At 34.1% G+C, this 20,121-nt stretch overlaps 1 protein-coding gene across 1 annotated transcript in view; it reads right to left on the bottom strand.

Moving 5' to 3' along the window:
• Positions 1-799: 799 nt before the first annotated feature.
• The window catches only part of LOC150094475 (neuroligin-4, X-linked-like), a 352,524-nt gene continuing 333,202 nt past the window's right edge, over positions 800-20,121 (bottom strand). The window contains exon 6 of the mRNA XM_090412476.1: positions 800-1,359. Coding sequence (XP_090268602.1) covers positions 800-1,359 — 560 coding nt within the window. The remainder of the gene's footprint in view (positions 1,360-20,121) is intronic.

Raw genomic sequence — 20,121 nt, 5'->3', positions numbered from 1 at the left:
GTTTTTGTCAAGTTATTTGAAACGTTTTGAAACTCAGGGGCTAGCCTGAGTGTCGAGTCTTCAAAATTCGAATCACAGGATTCAAGGAGAACCGGCCTACCAGTCCGAAATGCGGGGATTGGGCGCCGTAGTCACCAGGGGAACGGAAATCCCCCTTTCTAGTTTACAAACTTCGAGTCATCAGAATTCAAGGAGAAACCCCCCCCCCCCCGATTTCTGGATATATATATAAAAGCAAAGTCAATCCGAACAAGAAATACAAATTTGAAATATTACAACAAAGAACCAATCATTTTATAAACACAAAATAAATATGAGAACATTATTTTTCTCTTATACCAGGACTGCATCCATTCAATGCAATAATCACAATTGAAAAATGTATATTTAACAAGCTTGAAACTTAAGAGAAAGTCTAAGAAAAATTCAATTTACTCGGTAAACTGTTTTAACTGCTTTAGAAGACTTTAGTATCGAAAATATTGGTAATACATGAAAAATGTATTGGTAATACATGAATACAAATAGTATTATCTGCCCTTTGCTGAAGCTTCTAGATTCAAATAAAGCTCTGCTTTTTTTTTCATAATGACAAAATAAAAACCATTACCCAACTTTGCAGACAGAAAAGATGAAGCTTAATTGACTATATGAAAGGTAGTTTAACATTCCCTATATTATATTCTACAACGCGCAATATTGCTTATTCCTCCATGTTATTCTTGCTTTCTGAATGTACCCCCTCGACACAAAAGTTAAAATAAATTGTGTTACAGAACACTGTAATCTTTCGTTATGTTCAAAAACATGTAAGGCAGCTGACCTGATAAAAAGCTTTCTGTAGCTTGTTTTCTAGGTTTTCTTTGTCCCTCTGGTAATAAACTCCTGCGAATATGAGGACATTAAGAATGAGCAAAGAACATCCAACAGCGATTGTGACACTGAGAGCAGTCGAGTATATCCCGTGATGGATGGTAAGTGGCAAAGACTCCGTGATGTTGGACGCTGCGGTTGATGATGGCACGTTCGAAGCATTTTCAGGAAAATGAGATGTCACCGCGGAGTCAAAACTCTCGCTTTCATTTTGCAATTCGGACAGGGTGAACAGTGACGCACTTGTTCTAAGGGTAGAATAACCTAGTGAAGGCGATGGTGATGAATACGAAGATGAGGGATAAAAATCATCTACTGCATCCTGTTTTACTATTCCGTCGTAAGTGTATGGATTGTCATGCTCTTGAAGGAGGTGGTGTTGAAGGGAAACGTTTGCATCCCCTGACCGGTGGAGTCTCGGGATCAGATGAAGCCAATAAGAAAGGCGATGGGCATGATAATGATCCCTTACTTTGGGCTTCATTGCTGAAAATCATAATAGTGAAACAATGTTAGTGGACATATTATAAAGGAATAGGAGATCATATTTAAAAAATCAAACATAAATTATCGTTTAAATTTTGTCTTATTGAATATACTAAAAATACCAAAGTACTGATTAAAAATATGGAGTTAGGAACTCTACGCTTCGTGAGTTATGCTGCACACTCCAGCACCTTCAATGGTGTATAGCCATTGTCGATTATTCCAAATTAAGCACATGTTGATTTTTTGGTGGTTCATGCAGCTTTGAAGCCGCACAAAGCTTAACCGATAAATTAATCAAACAATTAATGTAGTATCATTAATTTCTTAATCCTGTCAGTTATGAATTTATTGTTAGGAATATTTTAACTAGAATTATGCTAATAAACATTGAATAACATAATAATGGAATATTTTAGTAGCCTTCTATTAATTTATTCTTTCTTATAAAACTCTCATGCGATTAAAAGATGGACATCTGCTCTACCACTGTGAATGTGACAGAAACTCAACTGGTGGTGGTGGTGTAGGATTCCTAATAAATAAAATCTATTAGTCTAAGTCTCTTCATAAATAAAAGATACCAACTGAAAAGTATACAAGTATATGCCCCAACTATGGACCATCCAGATGAAGAGATAGAAGATTTCTGTGAAACATTAGAATCCATATTAAATAATTCTAAAGAATTCTACATAATTATAATGGGTGACGTTAATGCCAAAATTGGAAACAGAGATGACCATCTGAACTCCATCGGTAAATTTGGATTTGGACAGAGGAATGAAAGAGGAGAAAGACTTATTGAATTTTCAGAAGAAAATAACCTCTTTATTATGAATAGCTTTTTTAAGAAGAAAATCAACCGAAAATGGACTCGGAGAAGCCCAAATAGACAAACTTACAATGAAATAGACTTCATCCTCTCCAACAGAAGATATATAATAAATAATATCGAAGTGCTTAATAGATTTAACACAGGAAGTGACCACAGACTAGTAAGGGCAAAAGTATGGATCAACAAAAAATGGGAACAGAATAAGCTCATAAAAAAAAGTCCCATTTAGTGAATCTACAAAACCTCTACCACAATAAAAGCTGTTATAGAGAATCACTCAAAAATGAACTAAAAAGTTAAACACAGCTACCACCATCGATGATGCTAATGAAATATTAACAAAATCTATTTTGTTAATATTTGAATTGTGCACTAGAAATAAGAGGTGTAAAAAGTCACCAAGGAGAGGAAAAATGAAGACAGGAAACCTTAGATGAAGAAAAGAAGAGATATGAATGACACCAATAAAATAGAATATGCGGAAATTTCTAAAACTATACGTAAAAGGATGAAACATGAACTTAGATCATATAATACTAGGAAAATTAAAGAAACAATAGAAAACAATAGTAATATGAAGGTCCTAAGACGAACATTATCAGTTGGAACAAAGGAAATAGCTGCTGTAAGAGGGAAAAAATGCTGAACTTACAAAAAATAGAGATGCAATAATCAAAATAATTCAGGAATTTTATACTGAACTCTATGAAGATAAAGACCGGGACATCCAAGAATCATCTATGGATAACTCGAGTGAGGAAGAACATGATGCCTCTGAGATCTTACAAGGTGAAGTGGAAATGGCACTGCGGGAAATGAAGAATGGAAAGGCCCCAGGAGAAGTTGGAATTATGGTAGAGTTCTTAAAACGGAGAGGAAGCCCTGTCATCAAACAGCTGACTAAACTCTTTAATAAATGCCTAAAACAGAGAAAAATTCCAAAAATCGGAATAATTCACTTCTAGTATTAATTTTTAAAAAGGGAAATAAGGGAGAAATTAAAAACTACAGACCTATAAGCCTACTGCCCACCATATATAAAGTTTTCACAAAAATTATAAATAATAGAATAAAATCTAAACTAGAGGGAATGCAATCCTGTGAACAAGCTGGATTTAGAAAGAATTACAATACTTTGGACCATATTCATACATTAAGACGGCTCATAAAAGGCATCTGGCAAGGAGACACCATATCTCCCAAATTATTTACAGCTGCACTAGAGGAAGTCTTTAGAAGCCTTGACTGGGAAACAAAAGGAATAAACATAAATAGAGAAAGGCTGCATCATCCGAAATTTGCAGATGATATTGTCCTGATAGCAGATAATCTTGACGATCTGTAAGAAAGGCTAAACCAGCTAAATGAAGCCTCCAGAGTAATTGGATTAAAATAAATAGAGAAAAAAAATAATGATGAATAAATACATAAACCATAGAACTATCAAAGTTGAAAACCATGAAATAGAACAAGTTACTTCATATGTATATTTGAGTCAATTGTTATCCTTTTAGGAGCGCCAAAGAAAAGAGATTGAACGAATAATTCACCTTGGATGGATGACTTATGGGAAAATGAGAGACATATTAGGAAGTGACATCCCTATGAGTCTAAAAAGGAAAGCTTTCGACCAGTGCATACTTCCTGTCCTAACATATGGAGGAGAAACATGGACTTTAACAGAGGCCCTAAACAAAAAGCGGAGAACAACACAACATCGCATGGAAAGAAGTATGCTAAAAATAACATTAAGAGATAGGAAGACAAATATCTGGATAAGATCTCAAACAGGTATCATGGATATTGTAAAATACATTAAACAGGCTAAGTGGAGATGGGCTGGCCATATTGCCAGATTCAGTGATGGGAGATGGACTAGAAAAGCAACAGAGTGGAGATCAATGGATGGAGCAAGACAAAGAGGAAGACCGAGAGGTGGAGAGATGAACTGGAACAAATTGCAGGAGTGAGATGGATGGGAGAGGCAGAAAACCGAGTGATCTGTAAAATCATGGGGGAGACCTTCGTCCAGCAGTGGAACAGAAAGAAGAAGAAGAAGAAGATAATTTATCGCTAATTAAATTATCCTGGTATTGAGTTTCCAAACTTTTGTTGTCGGGATTACCATTCAAATTGCTATTGAAAAGTACATATATATATATATTAATGACAATCTTATTCCGCTTCGTTAATAAAATAATAAATTAATATGGATTAATGTCTTAAGTCACTGGCATTAGATATATAAAAGACATTTTCATTTTAATAATGATACGACAGAAAGAAAGAGAGAGAGAGAGAGAGAGAGAGAGAGAGAAAGAAATGATGAATCGGTGCGCCTACCTTCAGTGGTGCATTTCAGCCAGTAGTCTAGAAGACAAGTGATATATGTGAAGCCCGAATATAAACCCTAACCTCACCTAAGAAACTCTTGCTTCAAAAATACTATCAAATCTCCTATCCTCAAGAAAATCTTTGTGATAAATAACTAGCTGCTGTTTCTTATGAATCCACCCTTATCTAGGGATTTTGAGGATTTGAAAGATAAATTTTGCAAAAGCGGGGAAGGACGTGTTTGTATTGGTAAATGATGAAGCCTGTTCGATGGAAAAGTTCTGTTTATCCATTTTTATTTGTCCAATAAATAAAAAAGTATATTCCAGAGGCGATTTATTAAAAAGACAAACTAAGCTCTACTTTCTCTATTTTTCTTTAAATTATTTTCTTTTTTAATTTGAAAATTTTTCAGTATGTGCATTCGACCCTTATGAAACTTAATTTTGACATCAAAGTACTGTCAGGATTAGAGAGCTAAATCGTTATATTTTTTATGATATTTTGCTATCATAATGCTGATACCTGAGGTATAATAACATTACCAATAAATGAATTCTGCATTAATAATATTTTGCCACTCATATTAGATGTTAATTATTATAATATTTCAACAAGACAACAGAAGGCAAATTTTCTACTTATTCCTTTCAAGAAGTTAGTTGAATTCATTGGGGTTACTTTGGTATTTCTGAAAGTAATATCGAGAAGTACAATATACGTCTTTTCCACCATGAATGACTTTCAGTTTTATTAAATCTTGAGGACGCAAAGTACATAGAAAAAATGCATTTTCAAAACGGCACATATGTTTCAGATCGTCTTGGAGCATAGCCATCCGTTCTCCTTGATAATATTTCTAACTTGATTTTAATATACAAATGGAAAACAATTTGACGTTTTCACAACATCCAATATATTTGGTTAAGAACTGTTTGTTAATTATAGTGAACAGAAGAAGCCTCAATCGGTGGAATATTTAAAACGTCGGCAAGTCTAGAGTTGCAAGTAATTACTCTGTATTAGATTTTATTATTCATAAAATTATTGCAATTATATTTACTTATTAATTACTTATTATTAATTATTGCAATTATTACTGCAAGTATTTACAATTTGCTGTAAGCAAATTGTAAATAATTAAAATTTACTGTAAATCAATAAATTAAAAATAAGATGAAAAGCCAAACGGCTATTTTTTTTTTCTGGCGAAGTTGATCAGTTAATGGGATAAAAATCCCTTATTGTTTTTCAGCCAGTAAGCGAAACAAAGATCGAAAACTACGATCTGAACGTTTCATGCCGACGAACTATCAGCGTATCCAAGCGTAAGTGACCACTTGGTAGTGCCACACCACGGCAACTCGTTGCAAAGGTGGAGCAAGATCCCTCACTGTTCTTGATATTCCCATTAACTGATCAAATTCGCCAGAAAAAAAAATAGCCGTTTGGCTTTTCATCTTAGTTATACTATGTTATAATAACATAATATAGTGACACACCTTTCTGGCAATCGTATAGCAAAAGTATGTAAGTTCTTTTCACTTAAACTCTGATATTCTATTCTAGGTCTAGCTACTCACTGATGAGACCTCAAAAAAGGTTGAAACCGGTCTGGGTAGTGACCTCTACTCATAATGTAAAACAGTATTATATCTCCTAAGAGTTGTGTGTTTTATATTATGAGAAAATATCAAGAACAGTGCGGGAACTTGCCCCACCTTTGCAACGAGTTGCCGTGGTGTGGCACTACCAAGTGGTCACTTACGCTTGGATACGCTGACAGTTCGTCGGCATGAAACGTTCAGATCGTAGTTTTCGATCTTTGTTTCGTTTACTGGCTGAAAAACAATAAGGGATTTTTATCCCATTAACAAATTAATCAAATATTACTTATATATGTTATTAGAAAAATATTAGTTCAATAATCCATATATAAGGATTATAAACGAAACAATTAGCTTAATCGGTTTGCATAATTGATAACAAGGCTTGCTCGCACATTTGGCATTAACATAAAAGAAAAAAAAAAAGAATCATAACGTTACTGACTGGGAGTACAAAATCCATTATTATTATTACCAAGCAGACAAAACAGCGTTTTATATTAAAATATCGTACTAATTGATTTTTTTGGCATTTAAGATTACATGTAAACAAGAGATATTTCTATATCTATCCATATTTAATGCAAAAAAAATTTTCTCTTTTCCGATGTTTAATTTTGGACACGAAAGATCATCTTCGCATCACCATTTAAATTACCTCGAGGACGTTAACTGCCATGTTTCCGATATCCTAATTATCATTTAATTAAAACATCGATTATCACAGAATATTTTGATAATAATGCAAGTTGTCTAATGCGAAAATAAAACAGAGCTTTAATTTAATGTAGCACGGAAACAAGTGTTTAAATTTCTCAATAGCCAGTAAGGCATTTATTGCTATATTAAGCATATTAAATAGACTAAAATTAGCAGCTCTCCAACCACAACAAACGTCATAACCACTAAAAACAGATTATAAATAAAGATATTAAAAATGATATAAGAAATTATAAATAAAGATATAAAAGAGAAAAAACAAAGAAAGTGAAAAAAGCGGACAATTTTTCCAAGTGGAAAGCCGAAGCGTCAGTCAGTGCGAGCAATAAATGTGAATTCTGACAATCAAGGCATAATAGCAATCAAAGAAGATATGCGTGATAACTCTACAGTTTTCCATTCTCTACTAATTAAGTATGTTTGATGCACTATTTTAATACCATTTTATTGTACGGATTTAATTACAATCAGATTACGCAGATTTTTTTGCGAAATCTAGCGATACTTGAAATTACAAAACATAAAACACAGTCACAGACGATTGTACTCGCGTTCTATTGCAGTAAGCAAATGAACCACACTGATTGAAAGAAATAACAGCCTCAAGAGTTACCTAGTTACAAAAAAAAAAAAAAGAAAGAAAGAAATTGAATATTACAGCAGTTAATCCAAATTAGCAACGTCCCGATGAACATCATCTTCAATCAACAAGAATCAGAGAAGAAATAAAAATCCACGCACGGCTACCATATAGACTGTTTATAAAGAACTCAACGAACATCCCCATGGGCAAGGCGCATCGTGCCAACCAACATGCAGCGTCGTCTTCAGTGGTACAAAGAGCGATCTACAGCGGGACGTGGAAGCTTGAAAAGCTGTGTGATGGAGCGACGAATCACACGACACCCTCTAAGACAGATGGACAGGATGTGGATGTTCCGGATGACCGGTGATCATCTCTTACCAGAGTCCGTAATGGCAAATATAAACTTCGGAAGTGTGATGAGATGGTATGGTCCTTTCTCATGTTGGATCCGGTATAAATTGGAGAAATATAATGTTACTCAGTCAGTGCCATTGTGACTGGGTGAAATGGCTGGGAGAAGAAAATTGATGGAGTCTGAAAGATTCGCTGTGATAGGATGTCATGCTGCAGGCCTGAATAGGCCTCCAACATGACAAACTGCTGAAAAAGTGCGCCATCTCATTAACAATCAGTGATACCATAAAAGATGGAAGCACATGGAGTTAACATCAAGTGCTATCTGCAGCGGACAACTCGTCACACTTACCGAACGTGACTGGGGATGCTGCAAATGATAATATATAAAACCGCCATTCTTCGGCCGACGCGTTGAATACAGAGATCCTGGCATCGACTCGAACACGAATCTGTACAAATACATTCAGAATCGAGGCTCACAGCATGGGTTTCTACGGTAGGACTGCAATATGTAAACTCCACATTACCCTATCCAAGATGCAGCGTCGTCTTCGATGGTGTAAAAAGTGATCTAGAGCAGGACGTAGAAGCTTGGAAAGCAGTGTTATGGAGTGACGAATCATGCTACACCCTCTACAGAGCAGATGTGGGTGTCAAGAATACCCGGTGATGTGATGTTGTGATGTGGTTAATGTGCGATGGTATGGTCCTGTTTTTCCTGGTTTGGTCTCGGACTTTTGTGGTGCCACGAACATTGAACATTCTGGAGAATGCAATGCTCTTAGTGGCATATGTACGGAACTGACCATTGTCTCTTTCAGCAAGACAGTTCACCGTATCATAAGGCTGTTGCTGTAACTGCATGGTTTGTGGACATAAACGTTACCACACCTGGCTGGCCTCCACAGATCACTGATCCTGTTCCTATTGAACAACAATGCGATGACCTGAAGCGTTTCGGTGAGATAAAGTGATGTCAACACCCCCTCTCCACAGCAGTCCAGGATCTCATTACATGCCTACAGGAAGAATGGTCTAAAATTCCCATTGATTGCTATCCTACGCTTCTGGAAAGTATGCCCCGTAGGATAGCGGTAGTTATCCCAGCGAATGGAGATTGTACATCTTATTAAGGTGGACGCCATCGCTTTTTGTTCCTCACACTATGTTGTCTGTTGAATTCTTTCCAAGCATTGTTTTACGACTTACCAGTGATGATATCGCTATGGTCTTTGCCAGAGTAACTATGTTCATAACACCTAAGCGTATATAAAGAAAATAGCAATACATATGTTCTGAAGCAAAAATTTTGGAAAAATGTTTGGATTTATCTTCATATTTATGAGATTAACTTCAAATCCTTAACTCACACATGGTAATAATATCAATGTACTGCTGATTTATAAACCTTTCTTTGGTAAGATTCGGATAACAAATGGTTTAAAAGATGCGAGAATCACAGTTTACATGCTGTGGTTATCACATCCACATCTCTCGGCAGTGAAACTAAAGTTATATTCGATTTAGTTTATATTAGGAAATTTCAAAGAAATATTAATTTGTGAAACACACACACACACACACACACACACACACACACACACACACACACACACACACACACACACACGCGCGTATCTTTATATATTATAAAGTCTTACAGAGACTCGATAAAGGGAAATCATTAACAATAGTTGTTTTTATTTAGAACCCAAGGATGAGAACATGGTAAATGGACAAAGAAGAATTAGGAAGAAGAGAACAGTTATATCGTTGACATACGAGAAGCAGGACGACCAAGATATTCTATGTCAAATGCAATTCTGATGATTGTTTGTTCAGATGTCTCAGTTCTCTTCTTGGTGGTTTTATGTGAACCCTGCCATGATGATTGCGAATTTGTACATTAAAAACACGTTTCCGTTGGCTGGTTGTCATTTTCGGAGATAATAGAAAGTTTGCTTGGCTGGACTGATGGTCAACGTACCTGCTTTCCCATCAACGAACTTCGGGTTCTATTGGAGCCCCGAAACTTTTTGAAAAATTTAGAGCAGAATTTTCGCATTATGTAAAAATAAATAAAATATAAAAATTTTAATAAATATTTTTAAAGAAATTCAAAAAATCTCTTCGCTTACCCATTGTAATAATGAACTGCACGATCCGAAATAAAAAATAATAATTTATTTTCTACTACCGTTATTCGCTTAAGATAGAGTAAGTATCGCATACGAGCAATGTAACATACTACTATAGCATCTCTCACGAGTTGGTACATGTCTTTTCTGCCAATCGTCTACTTCCAATGCCAGTGGAGTACCGAGAAATGAGCGCGGCGGAAAAATTTAGCGGTACTTTATAGTTCTGCCTCATGCAACCGAAGGTTATCGAAGCATGAAATCATTGTTCACTTCCAGCATAGATGAATAAAAAATAAAATAAAATGAAAAGTACTGATAAACTTTGAATTATTCGTGATTTTGTTCCAGTTATAAATTGCTACTTCTTATTTAAAATATATAACGTAACAAACCATAATCAGCTATAGTAGATAATTCTTCAAAACTTATTACAATACTGTATTTTATTTTGTGTTGAGGACAATGCATTGTTTATTTATTCTGTTACTATGTTCTAAGTTAATTTCTCATGTCTGAAGTTATCAAGAATAAGCGGAAAATTCAGCTGAAAACACAGATCACGTAGCTCCACTTACTAAACAAATCCTTATACCATTGGGACAGACTAATTTAGAAACAAATTCGAAAAGGCTTGCACAACTCGACAAAATCGGTTGGACGATGTTAAATTAATTACACATTTCCGAAACTTGGCTGTGTCAGATTATGAAACACGTAAGGAAGTGATTGCAGACAAGTTATTATATGGTGCGCTTTGTAATCGCATTAATAACGACACCATTCATTATCACAACAATCGAATCTGGAGCTCTTTTAGCATATATATACTCAAGATATACTTTTCCTAGTTTTGAAATTAAAATGATCCAATTTAAACGATTCGACTAATTTTAATAATGAGTCTACATATAATTAAATTTCATTTAAAGTTCATCAAGCTAGGGAGAAATTACTATCAATCATGACTACAATTGATTCCAAAACTGAAATGACTCGACACATTTTAATACAATTCCTAAATATCAAATTTCGTCCAGTCGATATACGGAATTATTATTTTGAATAATTTTGTTGACACTAAGAAATGCCCTTATCAGAACTAAAACTGAGCAATAAGGACATCTCGTGTGCATTTCGAAATCTGAAATCTATTAAGCTTTACTGCTGTGTAATCTCAACAAATCCCTCCTACTGTACTCTTGTAAAGATTTAAAGCCTGATTTAAACGTGATTGAAAATTTGCTCGTATTGGCTGTCAAATTATTGTAATAATTCCGTATCCCTAATTTTAATAAAATCCGAACGAACGGACAAAATGAATGTTATGTGTACTTCACTCATTTTGCAAAACACAATTGTAAGATACCGAATGCTATTCAAAGAAAATCGTCCAGAAACCCATTGCTTCAAATGCTCGCCTAGAATTTTCCAAGTGAATTTTGGAAAATTCTAGGCGAGCATAGATATCATCCGTACTGATAATCACTTTCTCACCACTCTTATTATGAGTAACAAAGTTTATTTTCATTTGGATGAATTTTCAAAAGACATAATTAAAGATTCGCAGAACATTGTGATTATTCATCAGAAGACACCACTGAAATCGGAGCTTTTTAGCGTTTAGGGTGAAATTTGCTTAATATTCAAGACAATCTCGATCGTGATGGAATTTGCAGACCCTAAAGTTCTATTATTATTGGGCTAAAAGGAAACGTTTAATATGCTGTAGTTCACAAAAAAAAATTCCAAATTTATTCACGGAAAGACAATCGTGACATCAAATAAATGCTCCTCATTATATAATAAAACTGGTTAGTTTTATTATTGAAGAAATTAATATTTTAAGTTTTTTTTATTAAAAACATGCGTTTATCAAGAATATTTACTTTTTCTTTTGAGAGGGGTTAGTGGTCTTTTTACCCGAAATTGATAAGAAAATAACTGGTTGATTTAGCTTCATATCCGTAAGAAGACAGCCTTATCAATTCTACGCAGGTCAAAATCTCTTTCCTCTATATAAAATCTTGGTTCTTTTTTCTCTGATCATAGACGGAATTCCAGTCCAATTTCCTTCTCCCACAAATTGGTACTTTTTGTTATAACTAATTAAGAAATGTACTGAAGACAGAAAGCTGGCTTGCAAGGATATAAAGCCGTGGACATTAAAAGAGGAGTAAGACAGGGATGCGTAATCTTCCCAATACTATTTATCATAGTGAACACCTAATGAAGAACATAGAGGAAATAGAATAGGAATCAAGATCAATGGAAAATACATAAATAATATAAGATATGCTGATGATACTGTGTTGTCAAATTATGGAAATCGATTTTTCATAGCTGATTCAAATACAGGATTGGGAAAAATGCTAACCAAGATCATCCAAAATGAAAAGGGGTATGGGATTATTCATAGCATCGTTTTTTTATTAAAAACATGCGTTTATCAAGAATATTTACCTTTTTCTTTCGATAGGGATTAGTGGTCTTTTTACCCGAAGTGGGCGTTTCTTAGCGTGATCAGATCAGTGAAATAATGAGAAAGGTGAAGAAATCACATACAAGAAAAATATCCCAATATAAAGGGAACAAAAAGGAACAAACTAAGAAGACTTAAATATATTATGAAAATCTGATATCTAAAATCTGGAATTCGTGCAAGAAAGAATATTCACGAATATTTCTCGCTTTCTTAATTTATACTTCAAACTGCATTTCAAACTATACTACAAATGCAGAAAGACTGACGCAAATCACAACATATATATGAATCGTTAGACCTACGAGATGCGTGGCAGAGAAATATGGATATTGAACAAAAGTCGCAACTGGTAGTTTCTGAGAATGGGATGCTTAGAGATCTTGGGCTCCATGTCAGGATAATATAAGGCGGAACAGAGTAACATTGACATCATAATGAACTCAGAAATCTCTGTAAGGACCGTGATATATTACCAGTAATAATAGTACAAAGATTAAGGCGGGAGAGGTCGCGTCATAAGTATGAAAGAAAACAGAACGATAAAGATGGTATATGAAGAAAATCTCAAGATTGGAGGAAAAGCTGTAATAAAGAATATAAAAAAAAAGATAAAACTTGAATGCCGTAAAGCTAGAGTTGTACAGAAGAAGATGTTAAATGCTACGAAGTATTTAAGATGCTTTCCTCCTAAAAGTAAGATGCAGCTTAACTTCCTAATTTTAATATTAACATATTACTTTAATTAACTTCATATAATTGTTATAACTCTGTGATTAGTGTAATGGATATTTTTCAATCCCCATTGTTTCTCGTAGAAAGTGCTGCAATATTTTCTTAGGCTAATAATAAGAATATACTGTATTGTGTTTTATGTGATTTTTAACATAAGAAAGATTTCTTTTCTCTATATAACAAATTCATAATTTTAAATAACCCATGTTTAGATTCTGGTGTTTATAAGTGAGGCCATCTGAAGCAGCTAATTTAAATCTTAACATCTTTTATATGTTTACAAGAATAATAATTTAAGAGAAAATGTGAATAGTACCAAAATGATGCTAAAATCTTCTTGGCCAACTTCCACTAATTATGATTAATGATATACGCATTTTTTTTTATTTTCAAGTAGAAATTCAGTTGCTTTAGCATGAAATTATCCTAAGGAAATGAGGCTTATGAAACCAGTGTATCATGTTTGTTGTGTGTGCTCTCATGGCCTATTTTCTTCTATTTCACAGGATGAAAAACTGCTATCTCTGTATAAGATTAACTAATTTACCTCTTATAATCGTTTCTCGCTTTCTAGACGGGTTTCCAACCTTCATATAAGTCTTTATAACTATAATGTTTTTATATCTAGTGGACAATATGGCTATGACTTGAATATAGAACTCTTGTTTTTCTTTTTAAATCATTAATCCTTTCTTGTTATGCCTTTTGTACTTCTGTTTGTCATAATGAAATGCCCCACCATTCATGTGAAACTAAACTACAGCAAGTAGAGCAAAATAACGTAAGCAAGCAGTTACCCATATTTGACTCCTTCGGATTATTTTCCTTGAATTTGTTTTTAATAATACTTCTATTTGGTTCATTATAGTTTTTTTTTCCATAAATATGCCACTGTTACAAAGATCCTGATCAAATCTGCAGTATTTAAGCAAACAGTAGATGGCGGACACTCTAAAGCGGTAGATGTCTATCACAGTCCCTGCAACACAACCGCCTCCAGTAACTGGAGGAGTGAAGCGTTTATTGCCATGTGTCGTCTAAAGTGAAATGAAACAAAGATAGGTCATTCTACAAAGATGGAATACTATAACTCAAATCTGGAAAAGACACTTTTCCAGATTTGGGTTATCGTATTCGAATAGATATCGTATTCGTATGCCAAACATTCGTATTCGATTATCACACGGAAATACTACTTTTAACATAATGAGAGCATATGATAAAAGAACAACTACGGTGTACATTTCCTACCTTAAATCTTATGGTGTAAGATTTAAGTAGAGGATTCGATTTCTTTCCCAATTTCTTCTCAAATGCTGTGTGGATGATGGACATGCTGGGGATCCACAACACTTCCGGGTATCGACCTGTATGTTGAGCATTCCCAATACAAATCGATTGATTTGTAATATGCGTATTTGTCAATCCCAATCTGCTATTGCTCACCGCTATCTACCTTAGCTGTCTCAACTACATCTTGAATGATGCCTTCCGTTTAAAAAAAAAGTGACGAATGTGAGCGTTTTAGACATTCCTTAGAAAAAGAATGTCTGTTCTCTTATTGTCGATGCGACATTAATAATCATATCCATGCGTTCTTTCTACCGATTCGGCTTAACCCAACCAATTCCAGCTTCGAACTGTGTGATTCTACAGTGATGAAAAACGGAATGATCCACGATTTCCAGACCTTCTATGCCCCTTTCAGAGTATGGAAATAATTTGATTGCTTTCTACTTTCTTGATTCAAACACCTGCTCTGACCATATAAATGAAATAATCCTTGGTGGAATAAGGGCTTTCACACGCTACTCTACTGTAAAGCACCAATCCATATCAAAGCTCTATTTCTCTAAAAAATAGACCTTATATTATATATATATATATATATATATATATATATATATATATATATATATATATATATATATATATACACAACAGAATTAGCAAAATTGGTATGGTAGGAAGTCAAGTGAATAAATTTATGTGGAATAAGAGAGAGATTAGTCAAAACATGAAACTAATTGTATACAAGACAGTATTCAAGCCAATTTTAACTTATGGATCTAAGAACTAGGTTTGAAATAAAGTATTTGATCAAAGACTAGTGACCACAGGTATGAGATTCCTGAGAAAGATTAGGGGGACTGAACAGATGGCATAAATAGCAGTGTCATATTAAAAAGGAGGATATTAGGAAAGTTGTTAGTATCCAGGAACGTGTTTGCAGAGCTAATCTTAGATGTGATGTTATGGACACTTAAACAGAATGGGAGAGGAAGGATTAGCTAAACAAGCGTTCTTTTCCAGGATGGTAGGAAAAATACCCAATAGAAGACCAAGATGTAGATGGATTGATACAGTAAAAAAATGTCTTAGAAGACAAATATCATCATATTTAATAATAATGGAATGTTAAAAGATAACGGGATAATCTGGAGGGAAATGTTTGATAGGAAGTCAGTAATAGTGAAACGTTTCATGTGGTACTATCATAAGATCCTGTACATCGTCTTAGAGTATATGTGAGGAATTTGATGATGACGATTTGCATATAGTATTTCGTGGACATCATAAAAAATGTACACCGTACTCCGAAATAAATGCAAGAAAATCATCAACAAATCTAAATCAGACTTTGCAAGGGCAAAATACAATAATCGTTCTCAACTGGCAGTCGAGCTTTTTGATCTCTTGCTAAGGCTGTTGGCCGTAACTTCTGCTCCTAATTGCACCTCTCATATCCTGATGTTACCATGGTAACATCATCCAAAAATACAGCAGACATCTTGGCGTACAATTCAGATTACCAAGGCAAGTTACCTCCTACAATACCACCAGCTGCTCTATGCATACCTACACTGATCTTTTGCCAAAAGGAAATCAGAAAAATCTTCATTTGTCTTGATAATTCTCCTTGTCCAGATGGTATCATTCAGCTGTTCTCAAAATGTGTTCTCCAGGATTAACATGCATCCTGTATATCGCCTATTTAAGCTGCTATGTTCATTTACTATCAAAACACAACAGTCCTATCTTATTACTGCAAGAAGCATCATGCCCCCCCCCCCCTCGCCCCCCTCTTACTTTTAAGATTTCCAATTTCAATTCAAGTTCAGTTTCTCTTTAGGGAAAGGCTGTGGAAGAAACTTAAGCATCTAGCTTATCCTGGCTTAATCGTACAAACGTACTGATGGAATTAAATTCTTCTCATTATTAAAATAAAAAAGAATAAAGCGCACTATCAAAAATGAAGGTGGTCTAAGAATATTATGGAAAATACCTTACAATGAGAGAATTAAATATTATATTCGCTTAATAGCTGTGAATTAGGTCTATATGGTAAATGGATATAAGACAGAATATGAGTTTGAATTTTCTTTTATTTGGAAAAAAAGTTAATGAAATTATTTTTTTCCAATGAATGTCACAGTAGTCTGCTACGTTAGTAATCTCGTAGTTCGATTAAATTTTGTTTTTTCTTCAAAACGTATTTCTGATGGAGATATGAATTCCTCGTAATATTTCCTGGAAATATTACGATATGCAGATAATCCTTACGATTGTGCTGTTCTTGTATTAGCAAACTCAAAATTATAGAAGAATGAAAACAAAAAATATGTGCCTACAGAGGAAATGGAATTAAGGAGAAAGAATTAAGAGTGCAGTTTAATATCAAAAGCAATGCGAATAGAATAAGCATCGAACCAACTAGCAATTGTTTACATAACATAAGCGGCAATAGTGTTAAAAGCACTTAGAATGATAAGAAAAATGTATTTCATTTTGATTCATTTAATTTCAAGAATTCATTTTAAAAGTTTCTTCAATCGAATTTCTTTTCTGGATAATTACACTAGTGAAATGAAATTTTGAGTAAGGGATGTTTAATTCAAAGCAAGGTCATGGTGCAAAGATGCAATATTTTGAGCATCTATAAGTGAAATCTGGAACAGACACTCTATCGTATTCGAATATGACACGGAAATACTACTTTTAACATAATGATAACATATGATAAAAGAACAACTCTACATATCTAAAGAACAACTTTACATTTCCTCGCTTAAATCTTACACCGTAAGATTTAAGGGAGGAATTTAAGAATAAGAATATAAGAAAATTATTATTCTTAAATTATAAGAATATAAAATATACGAATAAGGACCAGACAATAGAACTAAAGAGGCAAATATTCCTGTAACAAAATATGAACCGAAATATCAGCCCTCATTCCCTGTAGAGAAATTTAGACGTCGTTGAAAGTGGAAAAATTCAAGAAAAGTTAATTTAAAGTTCTATCAACCTTTTGATAATGTTTTTAAATATAAACACCGAATGTGTAGTTTCTTCACTGAAGTTTTCAGAAACTGCAGCACTAAATTAAGCTTAGCCGTATACTTTGGAAATGTTAAAAAATACTGGAACGCATCTCATTAATCATGCTCAAACGACATTATTTCCAAAAAACTGGCGAAACAAATACAGCATTTCTAAAGGAGTTAACCTTATACGTATATATGACACGTGAGTGTCATCCATCACTTATTCTCAAAGCTTTGTTTTCTTTCTCAACGTACACACATTTTCCTTAAGAGCTGACCCAATAAAGGGGCAGAAGTTTAATTAGGAGCAGATTAAACACCATGTGCATAATACTCTGAAGGAAGAGAGGATTAAAAGGCGAAGAAAATATCTCCAGGTTCGCTTGTGCATAACTTAGTACTGAGGAAAGCACTAAATGAAAGAATATTTAATACTCAGTTGAAAGCATGCGCAAAAACACACATTGGAAGGAAGTGATCAAGTAAACGTGATACGACAGCACGACATTTTATTAAAATACACTCTAGCTTAATGTATGCTAGTGTTATTACCATACACACTAGCATATATTACGTCGATCCAATGCATCAAGACAGTAGCAATAAGGGACAAATCTAGGTGTTTGGGCCTTTAGATTGTTCTTAATTATGAATGACTAAAGCTTTGTTTGTCTGGTTTGTCTCTTTTTTGGGATTTAGAAAAGGGTTTCCTCAAAAAAAAATGTCCTTTCTCTATAACATCAGCTAACTAATCTTCAGTTGAAAAAAGTCCCTATAAAAGGTTTTTGCATTCTAGCCGGGATTCGAGCGCTTTCCAACCAATAGGCATCGTCGATGCTGATTGAGATACGGAGGCTCCGTTATACTTATATTTGTCTAGTTGAAGCATAGTTGTAAATAATGGTAGGAAAACAAAGCGGCTAATCTAAAGAAAGTTGAGTCCCCAGAACTCAACAATTTTCAGATATTTGGTAAGTAACAGAAGCTGCAATAAAGATATATAAATAAATAATAAAAATATATATTTAGACCAAACTACTGCGTGTGATGTCATTAAATAAAGAAGATAACTTTGTATTACAAATAAAATATAATTTCGTAGGGATTGAGGGAACATGAACAATTGGCACCAAGAAACACTAGTAGCAATTGTAGAAACCAACGAACTGGAAGCATGAAAAGACAAAGCGCAAGGTAGTGAAACGCCTGATGCTGGACAGGAAGAGAGGGAGGGATACCTCCCTGTTTTGATAGTACGTTTTAAATTTCCAGAAAACAATTACATATATCTGTGCAGATCAATTTGTTTAATATTTCATCGTTCTGTAAATTTGTTTAGAGCACTGGTTATACTAGTTATTTCTGTCATTTCATCACGCTTTATTTTGTACCTTCATTTTACAGATATGCGAGTTATTTATGTATTGATAATTTTCCACCGCTTTCCAATGGATCTTCCGTTATATATATATATTTAGTTTTTTTCCTCCTCTCGTGCTCCAAAAGATGTCCTACAAAATTTAATGAATTTATTCTGATTTTTTGTCTCGTATATTTCATCATATTTCAGAATCTAACGCTTTCGAACTCTTCTAATTTCTCCGTGCTAGTGCACAAGTATATACAAGTACTGAAAAATATACTGAAAAATACACCTACAACTTCATTATCATATCACACAGCACATCATCCTCGCTCTAATTAAAAGAACAACATCTGCTCGTTTGTTTTATACCGTCTTCTTGAAACTATGAATAGCTATCCAAGTAGTTTCAATTTTGTTTAGTAGTATGAACTTCAAAATTTGAATGCAGATAGTTTTTAAATATATTAAAAAGCTGGAAATATGCAAGTTTCACAAACGTTATTGCCGTTTTATTCAAATAAAAGTTTTGAATATATTAATGTATTCCGCAAATAATATATGCATTTCTGGAATATTGTTTTTTGGTAATTAGTAAACGAAATTAGTATAAAAAATAGCACGCTTTTTTTTATGAAATATAATTTCGAAAATTTTCAAAGTTGTTTTTTTAATGCAGAGTTCTGCTGAGTATTTGGGGGCAGATATTCTCCATGATGCTAACAAAACAAATCGAAGAATTTTTCTCCCTTGTTTAATAAAGATTTTCTTTTAAAAATTTCTGAAAAAAGTTTATAGAAGATTGTTTCGAAGTACTTCCTGTGAAGAAAACTGAAGAAATTACATTAGACACTCTCACGTTCGCAACTTCAAGAATAGCTGACTCATCCAAAGGTAGAAAACGCCTCGGAAAAAACTCGTTTAACACTTACATTGCCAAGCTGAAAATTGGAATTTCGTGTGGTGGCCAATTTTTAAAATTTTTTTTTATTTAGTTAGCGACATCCACGCGATAACGCGTGATCGGCCGTTTGGTGAGAACTCGCATCACGCGATATCGCTTGATTGGCAATGAACATGTTAAGGCAGAGAGGTAAGGAACACATGGTTTACGGACCGTCAGCAGGTAATAAATAGGCATGTATATCAAGTTTGTCATAGTATTTCACAATACTCCAGGGTCAGAGTGAGATTCACAATGTAGGTCCTCCTGGACAGCTGATGGACCTTTGGACGATATGTGAACAATGCTATAATGAATTTTTTCCATAACT

Source organism: Typopeltis vanoorti, chromosome 22 (genome assembly GCF_054136105.1).
Source record: "Typopeltis vanoorti isolate ZY-2024b chromosome 22, IOZ_Tvanoo_1.0, whole genome shotgun sequence".
In the NCBI taxonomy this organism is placed as follows: Eukaryota; Metazoa; Arthropoda; class Arachnida; order Uropygi; family Thelyphonidae; genus Typopeltis; species Typopeltis vanoorti.
This window is presented reverse-complemented; position numbering and strand designations above follow the sequence as displayed.